Raw genomic sequence first — 12,526 nt, 5'->3', positions numbered from 1 at the left:
ATGTGGCCTTGATGGTACACATTCTATTATCATGTATTGAATGTAAGGATAAGAAGTTGTGTCATAAACTATCTTTGTGATTGGCATATTTGAGCCTTCTAAATATCCATTTCTACTATGAAAGTGCCACATGTACCGCTTTTGTTTTTTTTTACTTTTTTCTGCACAATAAAAATGTATTAATAAAAAAGAAAAGAAGGAAAAAAAAAGAGGGAGGAAGATCATTCGTCTGATAATCTCACTGTGTGTACTAAATTTAGATACTTTATTCATCCAGGGCAATCCTGCCATATAAATACAAAGAATTACCGCTCTAAGGTAATGACTTCTCCCAAAACAGCTGTCTCCACAATCCCACAGGGTGCTGGCTCTGTTTGCAACAGGAACTGAAGTAGAAAAGATGTAGCTGGATAGCCGCACTCCGAATTATTCAACTTTATTTCAAAAATGTAATTAAAATCATAGCATCTAGGCTGGTAAACAGACTAACTGCACAGCCGCTGACATGTTTCACACCGAACACGGTGCTTAGTCATAATTAATTGATGCTTAGTCATGATTAATTAAATTTTTGAAATACAGTTGAATAGTTCGGAGTGCGGCTATCCAGCTACATCTTTTTTCTACAATCCTGCCATTTACATATCATTTTTTTTGTTTTGTTATTTTGCTAAGATTAACCTTTTGATAAAAAAAAAATAAAGAAAAAAAAAAGAAAAAAAAAAGGTTAATCTTAGCAAAACAACAAAACGAAACAAAAGAAAAATGTATATGGCAGTATTGCACCGAATGATTAAAGTATCTAAACCTAGTACACTCAGCGAGATTATCAGACGAATGATCGTCCCCGACCCCCCCCCCCCCTTTTTTTTTTTTTTTTTTTTTATTTTATTTTATTTTTTATTAATACATTTTTATTGTGCAGAAAAAACAAAAGCGGTACATGTGGCACTTTCAAAGTAGAAATGACATTTAGAAGGCTCAAATATGCCAATCACAAAGATAGTTTATGACACATCTTATCCTTACATAAATCAATACATGATAATAGAATGTTTACCATCAAGGCCACATTTTCCCTTCCTAAAGGGGGCATCCAGGATGGTATAGAGTAGACCAAAGAGAGAGAAGAGAAGAAAAAAAAAAAAAGGGTGGCGGGATATTTTTTAGAAGTTAGAATTTTTTTTTTATATTATTTATTTATTTATTTATTTATTTATTTATTATGCTAATCTCCTCTATATCAAAAATGAATAGCTTATGAAAGTATTAAATTATTAAAAATTTTGGATGACAGCTGGGTACACGAATGATCAGATTGTCGTACGATTGCATTCGAAAGCAGATTTTTTTTTTTTTTTGTATGATATTCTGATCATGTGTACGGGGCTTTAGTAAAATGTCCAATGTTGTATTAACCCCGTCTATTATTATTATTTGTGTTTTGTGAAAGGTCCACTTCATTAACAGCGGTTGTCACTTTAGCTTGTCTCCGCAGCACTTTACAGGACCGTCCCCCCTACTGTGCTCTCTGCCACTTATCCATTTAATGGAGACGTCTTGTCACAAGTTGTCACTGGAAGTCTTTAAGTAAATTGTGCCGCTTTTAAAACGGCGAAATCCCCCATCGCCTATTATCTCAAGACGTCTATTTTCCCCTTTTTTTTTTTTTTTTTTTCAGGTTCCTCTTTCTACTAAAGATCGGAGCGACCGTCATTGGCGCTTTTGCCCTTTGTTGGATGCCTTTCCTGACAGACGCTGAGCAAATCTTTCAAGTCCTCCGTAGGCTGTTCCCCGTGGGCCGCGGCCTCTTTGAGGTGGGTGAAGGGTGCTCTGTTGTGTTTCACATACACAGGAATCGCTTGCTGATGACCTTTGGGGACTTGTGCCCAGAACTCAGAGCTGCACTGGGGGGGCCCCCCTAGTAACCAGAGCTTCTTGTTCTACGTCTTGTTTGCCGGTCTCAAGTTTTTTTTTTTTTTTGAGTGCTTTAACCCTCCCTTCCTTCGCTCGGAGCTCGGTGCCAAGATATTCCACATATTGCATCATTAAAAGCCCGCTTCACTCAGTCATTTTTCCACTGTAACAGATTCTGGAGTAAGTCAGCGTGCCAACGCGGGATCATAAACGTATCGGCTGTTATGCGCTCTTTTCTTACTCCTGTAATGTGCTATGCTAATTGTTTGCCTTTTAAAGCTATAATTATTTTTTATAGAAATCATTCTGTGGTTTTAATGCAGCCATTATTTTCCCCCGAAAAATTGATTTGCAATTTCGCTCTCTCTAGTTTTTTTTCTTTTCTCTGCGCTGCGTTGGCTGCAAACGGTGCTTTCGGCTGCTGGGCTGTAAAGGGAGAGCTCGATCAGAGCGAGGATAAAGGGGCACGCCGTAAGCAGCTGGTGCAGAGATTTAGGATAGCAGCACACAGTCCTGTTGTGCTGCACCTTAAGGAATGCCTTTTACCCCATAGAGGGAGGCTCTGTGCGCAGAGGGCGGGGAATCAAGATGTACTTTTCTATAAGAATGCATTTAAAATAAATTTGTTATTAAAAGCGTTGCTTGCTGTGGGGGCACTCGGCAGGAGGGAGGGGCCCGGAGTGCCAACGAGGGACCCAAGAAGGGGAGGATCGGGGCTGCTCTGTGCAACACCATAACACAGAGCAGGTAAGTATAACATTTTTGTTGTTTTTAAACTAAAAAAAATACTTTTTTAATATCACTTTTAAGGATCTTAACATCCAAGGTCCCTATCTCATACACACGCACATACCAGTTTATATAGGAGCCAATTAACCTACCAGCATGTCTTTGGAGTGTGGGAGGAAACCCATGCAGGCACAGGGAGGACATGCACAGTCCATGGAGTTTTTGTCCTAGGTGGGATTTGAACTGAGAACCCCCAATGCTGCCGTTCTAACCACACTGGTGTGCCAGGCTAAGTACAGAAAAATGTCTGTTGATCCTGTTAAAAATGTAGTATCCCCATTACTACCTGGGTACTGAAACCATGTTATCAGATTTCTTCTGTGAACTACATAACCCCTCCTTCCTATATCATGGAGATGAGGACGGGACATGTTTGTGATCTAAATTAGGAGAGTAGCCTATGGTGATGCAAAATTGTAGGTATTGACTGCACTCCTTGCATGTGTTCCACCTTGACAGCAGATGGGCGCTTGTAGTGACACTAACAGATCACCACAGTAGAAGGGTGAACCTCCACCAGCACTTCACTGCAAATAGTATACAGTTTTTTGTTTTGTTTATTTGTGCAAAATCATACATTATATGTAGCCAATGTTTCGGGACCACAGTGGGTCCCTTCCTGACATTGTGACTGTGTTTTTTTGATGAAGAAGCCCTGCGTGGCTCTGAAACTTTGACTACACCAATAAAACCAATAAAAAATGTGCACTGTTTGCACCGAAGTGCTGGTGACCGTTCATACTACTTCTACTACTATTTGTACTGCTGTTCATGATGACAATTCTCTCTCCCCCTCTCTTTCTCTCGCTTTCTCTGTCGCTTTCTCTCTCGCTTTCTCTCTCGCTTTCTCTCTCCCCCTCTCTCCCCCTCTCTCCCCCCTACTGTACCCCATACTCATTCACATAGGGTGGGGGGCTAGGATCCGGGGGCCCCCTTATTAAAGGGGGCTCACGGATTCCGATAAGCCCCCCGCCCACAGACCCCCGACAACCAACGGCCAGGGTTGTTGGGAAGAGGCCCTTGTCTTCATCAACATGGGGACAAGATGCTTTGGGGTGGGGGGGGCCGCGCGCCCCCCCCCCTTCCCCAAGGCACCCCCCCCCCCCATGTTGAGGGCACACGGCCTGGTACGGCTCGGGGTGGGGGGGGGGGGCGCTCGCTCGTTACCCACCCCCTTTCCTGGCCGGCCGGGTAGCGTGCTCGGATAAGTGTCTGGTATGGATCTGGGGGGGACCCCCATGCCGTTTTTTCGGCGTAGGGGGTTCCTCTTAAAATCCATACCAGACCTAAGGACCTGGTATGCTCTCAGAGGAGGAACCCACGCCGTTTTTTTATTCTTTTTTATTTGGCGTAGAGTTCCCTCTTGAGAGCTCATTCTCTGATTGGCCACGGCAAAAGTCGCCTAGCCTGGGGCGACCTAAAGACGCGTTGTAAGTCGCCCCAAGTCTTGTTGAAGTCGTGTCCAAGTTGCCTCCAAAAGTCGTGTTGAAAGTCGTGTTGCCCCTGTGTGAACCGGCTCTAAGGGAGGAGGAGGAGGCGTGTAGTTACCTTTTGAGAGCTGATAATTCTGTGAGAGTCGCCTCCGTATAGACGGAGATCCAACTTGGAGGCGACCTCCATTGAAATCAATGGGTACCAGTCGCCTACAAGTCGGATAGAAGTAGTACAGGAACCTTTTCTGAAGTCGGAGCGACTTCAGTAGTGTACATTAAGACAGCTCTCATTCACTTACATTGATTTTTACATGTAGCGTGAATAGGGGCGACCTGAAGTCGGATCTGAGTCGCCCCTGTGTGAACCGGCTCTCAGACAGAACACTGCTGTGCTGTCTCCTCATTTCTCCTCTTTAGTTTACACAGAGTCGAGAGCTGCAGCCTGCTATTCAGGGGAACTGTCAGCTTGTGTTGTGAATAATTGCATCTCGAGAACTGCGTTTTCATTCACAAAAACACAAGCTGACAATGGCACACAGTGACTCCTACACTACGCTGTCCTTGTTCATTCACAGAGATCTGTAAATGCATAAACTACAAGTCCCATCTTCCACAACGGTAGACAAACTTGAAGTTCTCAATAGAATACAAGTGTGGTGATCACTGCACTTGTGGTCCATTGCTGTTTTTCCTCCAGCTCTCCAACTTAAAGTCCATACCTCAGTACGGATAGGGAGCTATGGCAAGAGTGCAGGAGCTTGGCATTGTATCCACCATCCACTAATCGCCAACTGTCAGAATGCAATAGCACTAACATGAACTGTTAGGACAATTTGGTTTGCTGCAGGATGGTTGGTAAGTGAGCTGGGAATTTTTCTTTGTTGTTTTTTTGAAATGTGTCACCCTTCCATGTTTTCCTTGCTGCAAAGGCCAGTTGTAGGTTGGGGTGGTTGCCATTTGTTTGTATAGTTGGTGAATTGGTGAAGGGACGCACTGGATACCTTCGCTGCTAGTGCATTGTTGGTTCACTTATCTTTCCCTTCGATTTCCCTTCTAAATGTTTTTTTTCTTTGTCTGAATTTCTCACTTCCTGTTTCTCCTCAGTAAACTTCACACCATCATCCGAGCGGTGTGTAGTCAGCCAGAACAGCTTACTGAGGAGGAACAGGAAGTGAGAAATTCAGACAAAGAAAAAAAACATTTAGAAGGGAAATCGAAGGAAAAGGTAAGTGAACCAACAATGCACTAGCTTAAAGGAACCTATTTAGAAAATAAAAAACAAACCTTTACAACCCCCTTTAAATGTGTTCCCTCATTGTGTGTTCTAACTGTATGGGGGAAGGGCTCACTGGGACAACACAGATTCATCCTACTGCATAGCAGAAAGACGGGATCTGTGTGATCTCCCCTGTCAGAACGGAGATCTGCCTACACAAGCAGATCCTCGTTCTGTCACTGTGGGGAAACCATAGCGGGTGGCTGCTGGACATAGTCCGCCAGACCTGCTGATTGGCTCCCCCCTCCACTGGCCAATGGGAGCGTGCGCCCACAAGAGCGAGTTCCCAACCAATGTACAGCTACGGTGTTTTGCGAGATCATGCCGCCTTTCACCCAGTATAATGACGGCAGCTGGGGTTGGCAAGTGGTTAATAAAAGATCAGCAGGAGAGTGACCTGAGATATACAGCTTCTGGGCTGCTTGTGTCGGCACATAGAGCATTGACACATCAAGTGTAGTCACGCTCTGGCTCCAGGGGTCCCTGGAATCACCCCACAGGCAAAAATGCAGGACAGAGAAAATTCAATGAATACAGAAATGCCAACCTGCACAAAAACGAGAGGACGGCAAGGACTATAGTAAATGAGGTATGCTGCTAGATTTATTTTTTTCCCCTAACGAAGGTCTAATAACACTTTGTAAAACTGGGCTTTTGTAGCCTCAGTAGCGCACAATCTCTTCCAGCAGCGATGAGGTTAATGGGTGATAGGTCAGGGAGGCTGAGGACATTAACAGTTGTGCTAGGATCACTTTCAAAATGAAACTGGTAACCACAGCGATGATGTCCACGGAAATCATCCTGCCAACAGCTGCCGAGTCCACAGCTGTGCGGACAGGCAGGACTTCCGAGAACGGATATGAGGAGGGATGCTGATTGGCAGATCCAAAGACACTGAAGAAAAATATTTCATCCAAATATCTCACCCATTGGTGGAAAGTGAAAGCAAGGATAAAAAAAAAAAATCAATAAAATGATCAGTATCTCCCTGCAGTACATGCACATTTCTCCATTTTGTCTCTTTAAAAATGTTGCAAGTACAGAAAGTACCTGCTAATCCTGCCAGAAATCTATCAAGCTCCTGACTTCCTGCATGTGCCGACAACAGTGCCACTGCTGCACTGAAAAGCCAAGCAGTGTAGTCAGCCCTGCCCAATTCTTTCCATGGACTATAAAACACCTCCCTCTTATGTTAGAGCAAGGGGTAGAGCAGGAGCGTACATACAGGGGTTGCAATTGCGACCCAGCCCCCTATACATCTGGATAGGGGCAGGGGCAGCATATAGAGCAATCATTTTCTGCCTTTTAAGCCCTTTTTTCTCTTTCCGCACCGATCATTGACTGTTCATTTATATTTGACGCGTGTGTGTGTGTGTGTGTGTGTATGTATATATGTGTGTGTGTGTGTGTGTGTGTGTATATATATATATATATATAATATATAAATATATTTTGTGTGTATATATATATATAATAATATAATACACACACACACACACACAAAACTGAGGCCAGTGGCGGAACTACCATGGTCGCACATGTGCGAATGGGTCCTGTCACCATGTGGGGGCCCTTTATGGTTTCTTGCACCAGGGTCCCTGAAGGTTCTCGTTTTACCTACAGTGTGCAGAATTGTTCTGTAGTCCAAATCTGAAAAGAACTAAAGCAGGGCTGACTACACCGTATAGAAAGTTAGGAGCTCACTGGATTTTTGGCAGATCAACTGTTTTTTTTTTTTTTTGTTTTGTTTTTAATACGTGCAGCATTTCTGAGGAGAGAAAAAAAAAAAAGAAAGAAATGTGCAATGTAATGCAGAGATGCACTGAATATTTTTAGATTTTTAAGTCAACAGGTAAGCTTACCTTTTTCAGCAGTCAAAAGGTTTCTAATCACTTACCCCAGTATAGACAATCACTAAGGATGAGCTCAGGCGTGTTCGCATGGTCCATGTGCAGAGCCCGCCAGGAAGTTGGCGCGGCGCTGCGCTAATCACAGGCAGTGAGACATTGCCCTGATGCGCGGCTGCAGAGATCGGAGCAGTGTCTCACTGCCTGTGATTAGCGCAGAATGTCTGTGTGTGTGTGTATGGGGCATTAGGTTTATTACAAGCGTTTTACTGCTACACCCGTTTTTGTTTAGCCAATAGAAAGCACTAGGGGGAGGAGAGGGAGAGGAGATTAGAGGTGGAGAGCTGCTGTTTTGAGCAGAAAACGAGCGACAAAAAGCTTGTAAAATGTTGCAGATTTTTCAGGCGTTCCCATTGAAGTCTATGGGCCCTATCTGCTTCCAATCTGCCAAAGGAAGTTTATGTACTTTTTTGAGTGACAGGCATTTTGCTTCAGGCGACAGAATGCTCATATGTGAACAGGGACCATTGAAATGAATGGGATTTGGCTTGGTGAGCGTTTTTAGAGCTTCAAGTAGAAAATCGCTCAGGTATACTTGCCCCTGTATAAAAATAAAATACTTATCGGTCCAATGTTGTGTTGCTTGCAGGGAAAGTTCTACCTACAGTGCTGTTCTCCAGTGCTGAAATCTTGAATTGAGATCCAGTACATGCGCACACACGCTGCAGTGACCTTTTGTCAGGTCTATGGGTCCTGGCAGATCCCCACAGCATGTTTGCACATGCATCACTGGAACATGTAATGAAATGCTGCATGCCCGGCCAGTAAACTGGCAGAGACCCCGCAGAGTTTCTGCGCATGCGCGAGATTCCACAAACTCCTGTCTAAATTGGCCCTAGAAGATGTATGTATGTGACATGGAAACCTTGAGTTGCAAGCTCCTTGGGGGCAGGGACCAATGTGACTGTACAGTATGTAAAGCGCTGCATAGGTCAGCGCTATATAAATGCATATGATTACATTCTTGTGCAAAAATGTTGACAATTAATGAATTTTTATTCATTGTTTATTTCATTGATCCCTTAATATCTGTTTTTTTTTTTCCCCCCCTTCAGGATAAAGTGGCCAATGTTTGGTGCAGTTTGAGCATCCTGTTTAAAATTAAAACTATTTTGTCAGCGGAGACCCAGTTAAAACTTAGGTAAGCCAATCTTTAATGTTTTTTTTTGTTTTGTTTTATATTTTTTGTTTTTTTTCTGCAGAACATTTTTTTTTTTTCTTTTAAAACCTGTAAATAGTGTTATTCTTGTCATTTGTGTATTTGTCCTTTGGGCAAAGCAGACGGGCCTATTTCAGGTCTATCTACACCACTTGGCACCACTTGACACCAGTTTCTATATCAGTCATGGGGAAGCCTCAGGTTTAAGCGAGATACCATCGCCCCAATTAATGTATATAGAACAAAACAAGCATAAAGCTCCTAGAATAGGAAAAAGACTCCGGGGAGGAAGTTTTCCAAAAGATTTAGTGGGAACAGTAGGGACTATTGCGGTATCATATATGATACCGCAATAGTCCCTACTGTTCCCACTAAATCTTTTGGAAAATTTCCCCCCCCCAGAGTCTTTTTCCTATTCTAGGAGCTTTATGCTTGTTTTGTTCTATATAGTTTCTATATCAGAATGAAGTTCTGAGCCTAAAAAAAATAACAAAGTGTTTCTGACCAACTTCAATATAGAGATCACCTTCAGATTGGACATCACCTACTGAGTAGGGCTACAACTAACGATTATTTTCATAATTGATTAGTTGGCCGATTATTGTTTCGAATAATCGATTAATCGGTTAATAACCTTTAAAAAAAAAAAAAAAAAAGTGTGGTGTATAATTTAGTTAATATGTAAAGTTAAAAAAAAAAAAAAAAGGCAATTCATTCTTAAATATCTATATGCAGTGGTAAATATAAATAACCAACTACCGGTATATGGTTAGGGAGCAAAATATTTAATCCACTCGGAGAATAACAGACAGAAGAGATATACTTTGTTTTTTTGGGCAGATTAAAAAACACAAAGTGCTGAAAAAACGCATTACGTGCTTTTCTGCAGCTTCTCCATTGAAGTATATTGAACCAAAAAAGCACCGTTTGGCGTTAAAAAAAAAAAAAAAAAAAAAAGTCCCTGACCCTTTCCAAACAGCAGCGGCTGAAAAAAAAAAAAAAAAAAACACACAACAGATAATCACTACTGTAGGGGTTAATTTTTACTGTAGAACAGTGAAAGTAATATTCACAGTAGCGATGATTTGCTCTTTTTGTACTATAAAGGGCTCATTTTAGTTTTTATTTAACCCCATTATGTTACTGGCCGATTAATCGATTATGAAAATAGTAATCGATTCATTTCATAATCGATTAGTTGTTGATTAATCGATTAGTTGTTTCAGCCCTACTACCGAGTATGAATTGTCTGCCGGTATCCTGGCAGACGGCATTTCTCTGTTCGCACAGTGAACACACTTTTCTCACAACCCCCTTGCTTTTCAGAGTGTCCTGGAATATATGAGCGTTAAAATGGTTCTAAAGGCTGAAGGTTTCTTACCATTTATGCATTCTATGCAGTAAAGCCTCGTACACACAATCGTCATTTTTATTTTATTTCAGTTACTTGTATAGCGCCATCAATTTACGCAGCGCTTTTACATATACATTGTACATTCACATCAGTCCCTACCCTCAAGGAGCTTACAATCTAAGGTCCCTAACTCTCACATTCATACATACTAGGGGCAATTTAGGATCCAATTAACCTACCAGCATGTCTTTGGCGTGTGGGAGGAAACCGGAGTACCTGGAGGAAACCCACACACAGGCACAGGGAGAACATGCAAACTCCAGGCAGGTAGTGTCGTGGTTGGGATTCGAACCAGCGACCCTTCTTACTGCTAGGCGAAAGTGCTAACCACCACTACACCATTGTGCCCTTTCCGACGGGAAGTGTTGGCTGTTGGCGGTAAACCCGACCGTGTGTACGCTCCATCGGACAATTGTTGTCGGATTTTCCGCCAACAAATGTTGGATGGCAGTTTTTCAAATTTTCCAGGGACAAATGTGTGTTGTCGGATTTTCCGAGCGTGTGTACACCAGTCCGTCAGACAAAAGTACAAACACGCATGCTCGGAAGCAAGGACGGGCCGGAAGCGGTCGGTCTTGTAAACTGGCGTTCGTAATGGAGAATTAACATTGGTGACACGGCAAATTCTGAAATCTGGAAATGCAGCGCACAATTCTCTTCTTCTTTAATGGAATAATAATGAAGCTGCTTTGCTGGTGATACTGATGGAGTTATTGCAAACACATTTTTGAAGGCTTTTTTTTTTTATATATATATATATATATATATATATATATATATATATATTATATATCAAGAATAATATTATGCTTCTTTTTTTTTTTTTTTTTTTTTTTTTTTTTTGGGCAAGTTACCACAACACCATTATTCTGTAGCTTTTAAGATCAAAGATACAACTGTGTTGATGTCCCTTGTCAATTTTACATTGGGAGTAGGCAGTTATATATAAAAAAAAATACAAACTGTCATGTGAAGTAAAACGCATAGCCAAATATTATTCTACATTTTTTTTTATTGTGCATTAAAACAAATAAAATTAGACATGCTATCTGCCAATAGAACTTAACCAAAAAGTGTATTCTATGCATCCAAAAATATAGAAAATATACCAAATCAAATCATTATTATTCAACCAAAAAAATAATGTCAAAGCAATAACTCCAAGGCCAATAATAAATAACACGTTATCTCCTCCGATTCCGCAACATGTCTGGTTGACAAACAGCCATTCAGAAACGAACTGAAAAGCACAAAATGAAAATCGCTAAATGAAAAACACGAAAAGAAAAGCGCAAATCAACACTCGCCAAACTTCTACTAACATGGAATTAGCAGAAGGAGCCCAAAGGGTGGCGATAAAGAGCTGAAAAATCTTGTAGTACATCACTACGTTCGTAATTGTTGGCCAACAATTGTGTGGCCGTGTGTATGCAAGACAAGTTTGGGCCAACTCCCTTCGGACAAAATGCCACGGTTTTGTTGGCCAACAATCCGAATCGTGTGTACGAGGCTTTAGGTAAAAAAAACCTGTGTGCAGCTACCTCTCCCCAGCCCCCTCTAAATACTTACCTGAGCCCAATCTTGATCCAGCGATGTGCAAGAGAGCAGCTTCTCTCCCCGCTCTCTCCCTCCTCATTGGCTCAGACTCATTGGCTCCTGTTGCTGTCAATCACAGCCAGTGAGGAGGCAGTAGGGGGCGGGGCTGAGCCCCATTCTGTGTGACAATGGACACACAGAACGGGGCTCGGGACAGAGCACGCACTAGTGCCCCGTAGCAAGGGGTTTGCTATTGGGGCATTCAGCAGGTGGGAAGAGCCAAGAGCATCAGCGGGAGACCTGAAAAAAGGAGGACCAGGGCTGCTCTGTGCAAAACCACTGCAATATTTTACTTTCCCATCTTACAACATTACGTTGTACATTTTTCCGGAAGGAAGAGATATATTTTGACCCTAGAATGAACCACAGATTGTACATTTCCTCTAAATAACTCAAATTTGTTTTTTTTTCTGTCTTTTAGTTTTGCCTGCACTTTGCTGGGGGTTCTGCCAACCTGTCTCAAATTAACTATGAGCCCGACTCTCAGGGGATTCAAACTTTCCTTGGTAAGTTCAAATTGCCATTTTTTTTTTTTTTTTTTACAATTTTATTATTACTTTTTGTTTGTTCTGCATATTCTACTGAGTATATTAGTAGGCTGCATGGAGTTAAAGAGGAATGTTCATGGAAATAAAATGTTTATTTTTATTAAATAATAAAGACACTTATAAATATAAAAATATAAAAAGACATTATTATAAATATAAAAATATAAAAAGACATTATTATAAATATAAGTATAAAAATATAAAAAGACACTTATTGTCTGTCCCACACTCTCAAACAGGAATTGCTTGCAAAAAAAAAAAAAACACAATTTTTTTTACTAAAAAAATGAATGCACCCTCAACGGGTGTGCCCATGATGCTCTGCACTCACAGGAAGTGGGTTGGAGGACCGGCAGCACAAATGGAGGAGGATACAGGATCCAGAGTTGGAGTTACCTTTTTAATACAGATGGTGTTTGTGTGTGGAAAGGTGTTGGGGTGAGATGGGCTTTAAAGGAAAAGTACGGGGAAAGCTTGTTTGGCTGCA

General features: G+C 41.7%; 1 protein-coding gene across 1 annotated transcript in view; it reads left to right on the top strand.

Annotated features, from left to right (window-relative positions):
- Window positions 1-12,526, top strand: part of ALG6 (ALG6 alpha-1,3-glucosyltransferase) — a 59,628-nt gene that overhangs the window by 26,734 nt on the left and 20,368 nt on the right. Inside the window, exons 8-10 of the mRNA XM_077450564.1 lie at window positions 1,682-1,817; window positions 8,378-8,463; window positions 11,913-11,997. Of these exons, the coding sequence (XP_077306690.1) occupies window positions 1,682-1,817; window positions 8,378-8,463; window positions 11,913-11,997 (307 nt within the window). The remainder of the gene's footprint in view (window positions 1-1,681; window positions 1,818-8,377; window positions 8,464-11,912; window positions 11,998-12,526) is intronic.

This window comes from Lithobates pipiens, unplaced genomic scaffold, assembly GCF_037356315.1.
Source record: "Lithobates pipiens isolate NorthernLeopardFrog02 unplaced genomic scaffold, aLitPip1_a1.2 Scaffold_23, whole genome shotgun sequence".
Lineage (NCBI taxonomy): Eukaryota > Metazoa > Chordata > Amphibia > Anura > Ranidae > Lithobates > Lithobates pipiens.
This window is presented reverse-complemented; position numbering and strand designations above follow the sequence as displayed.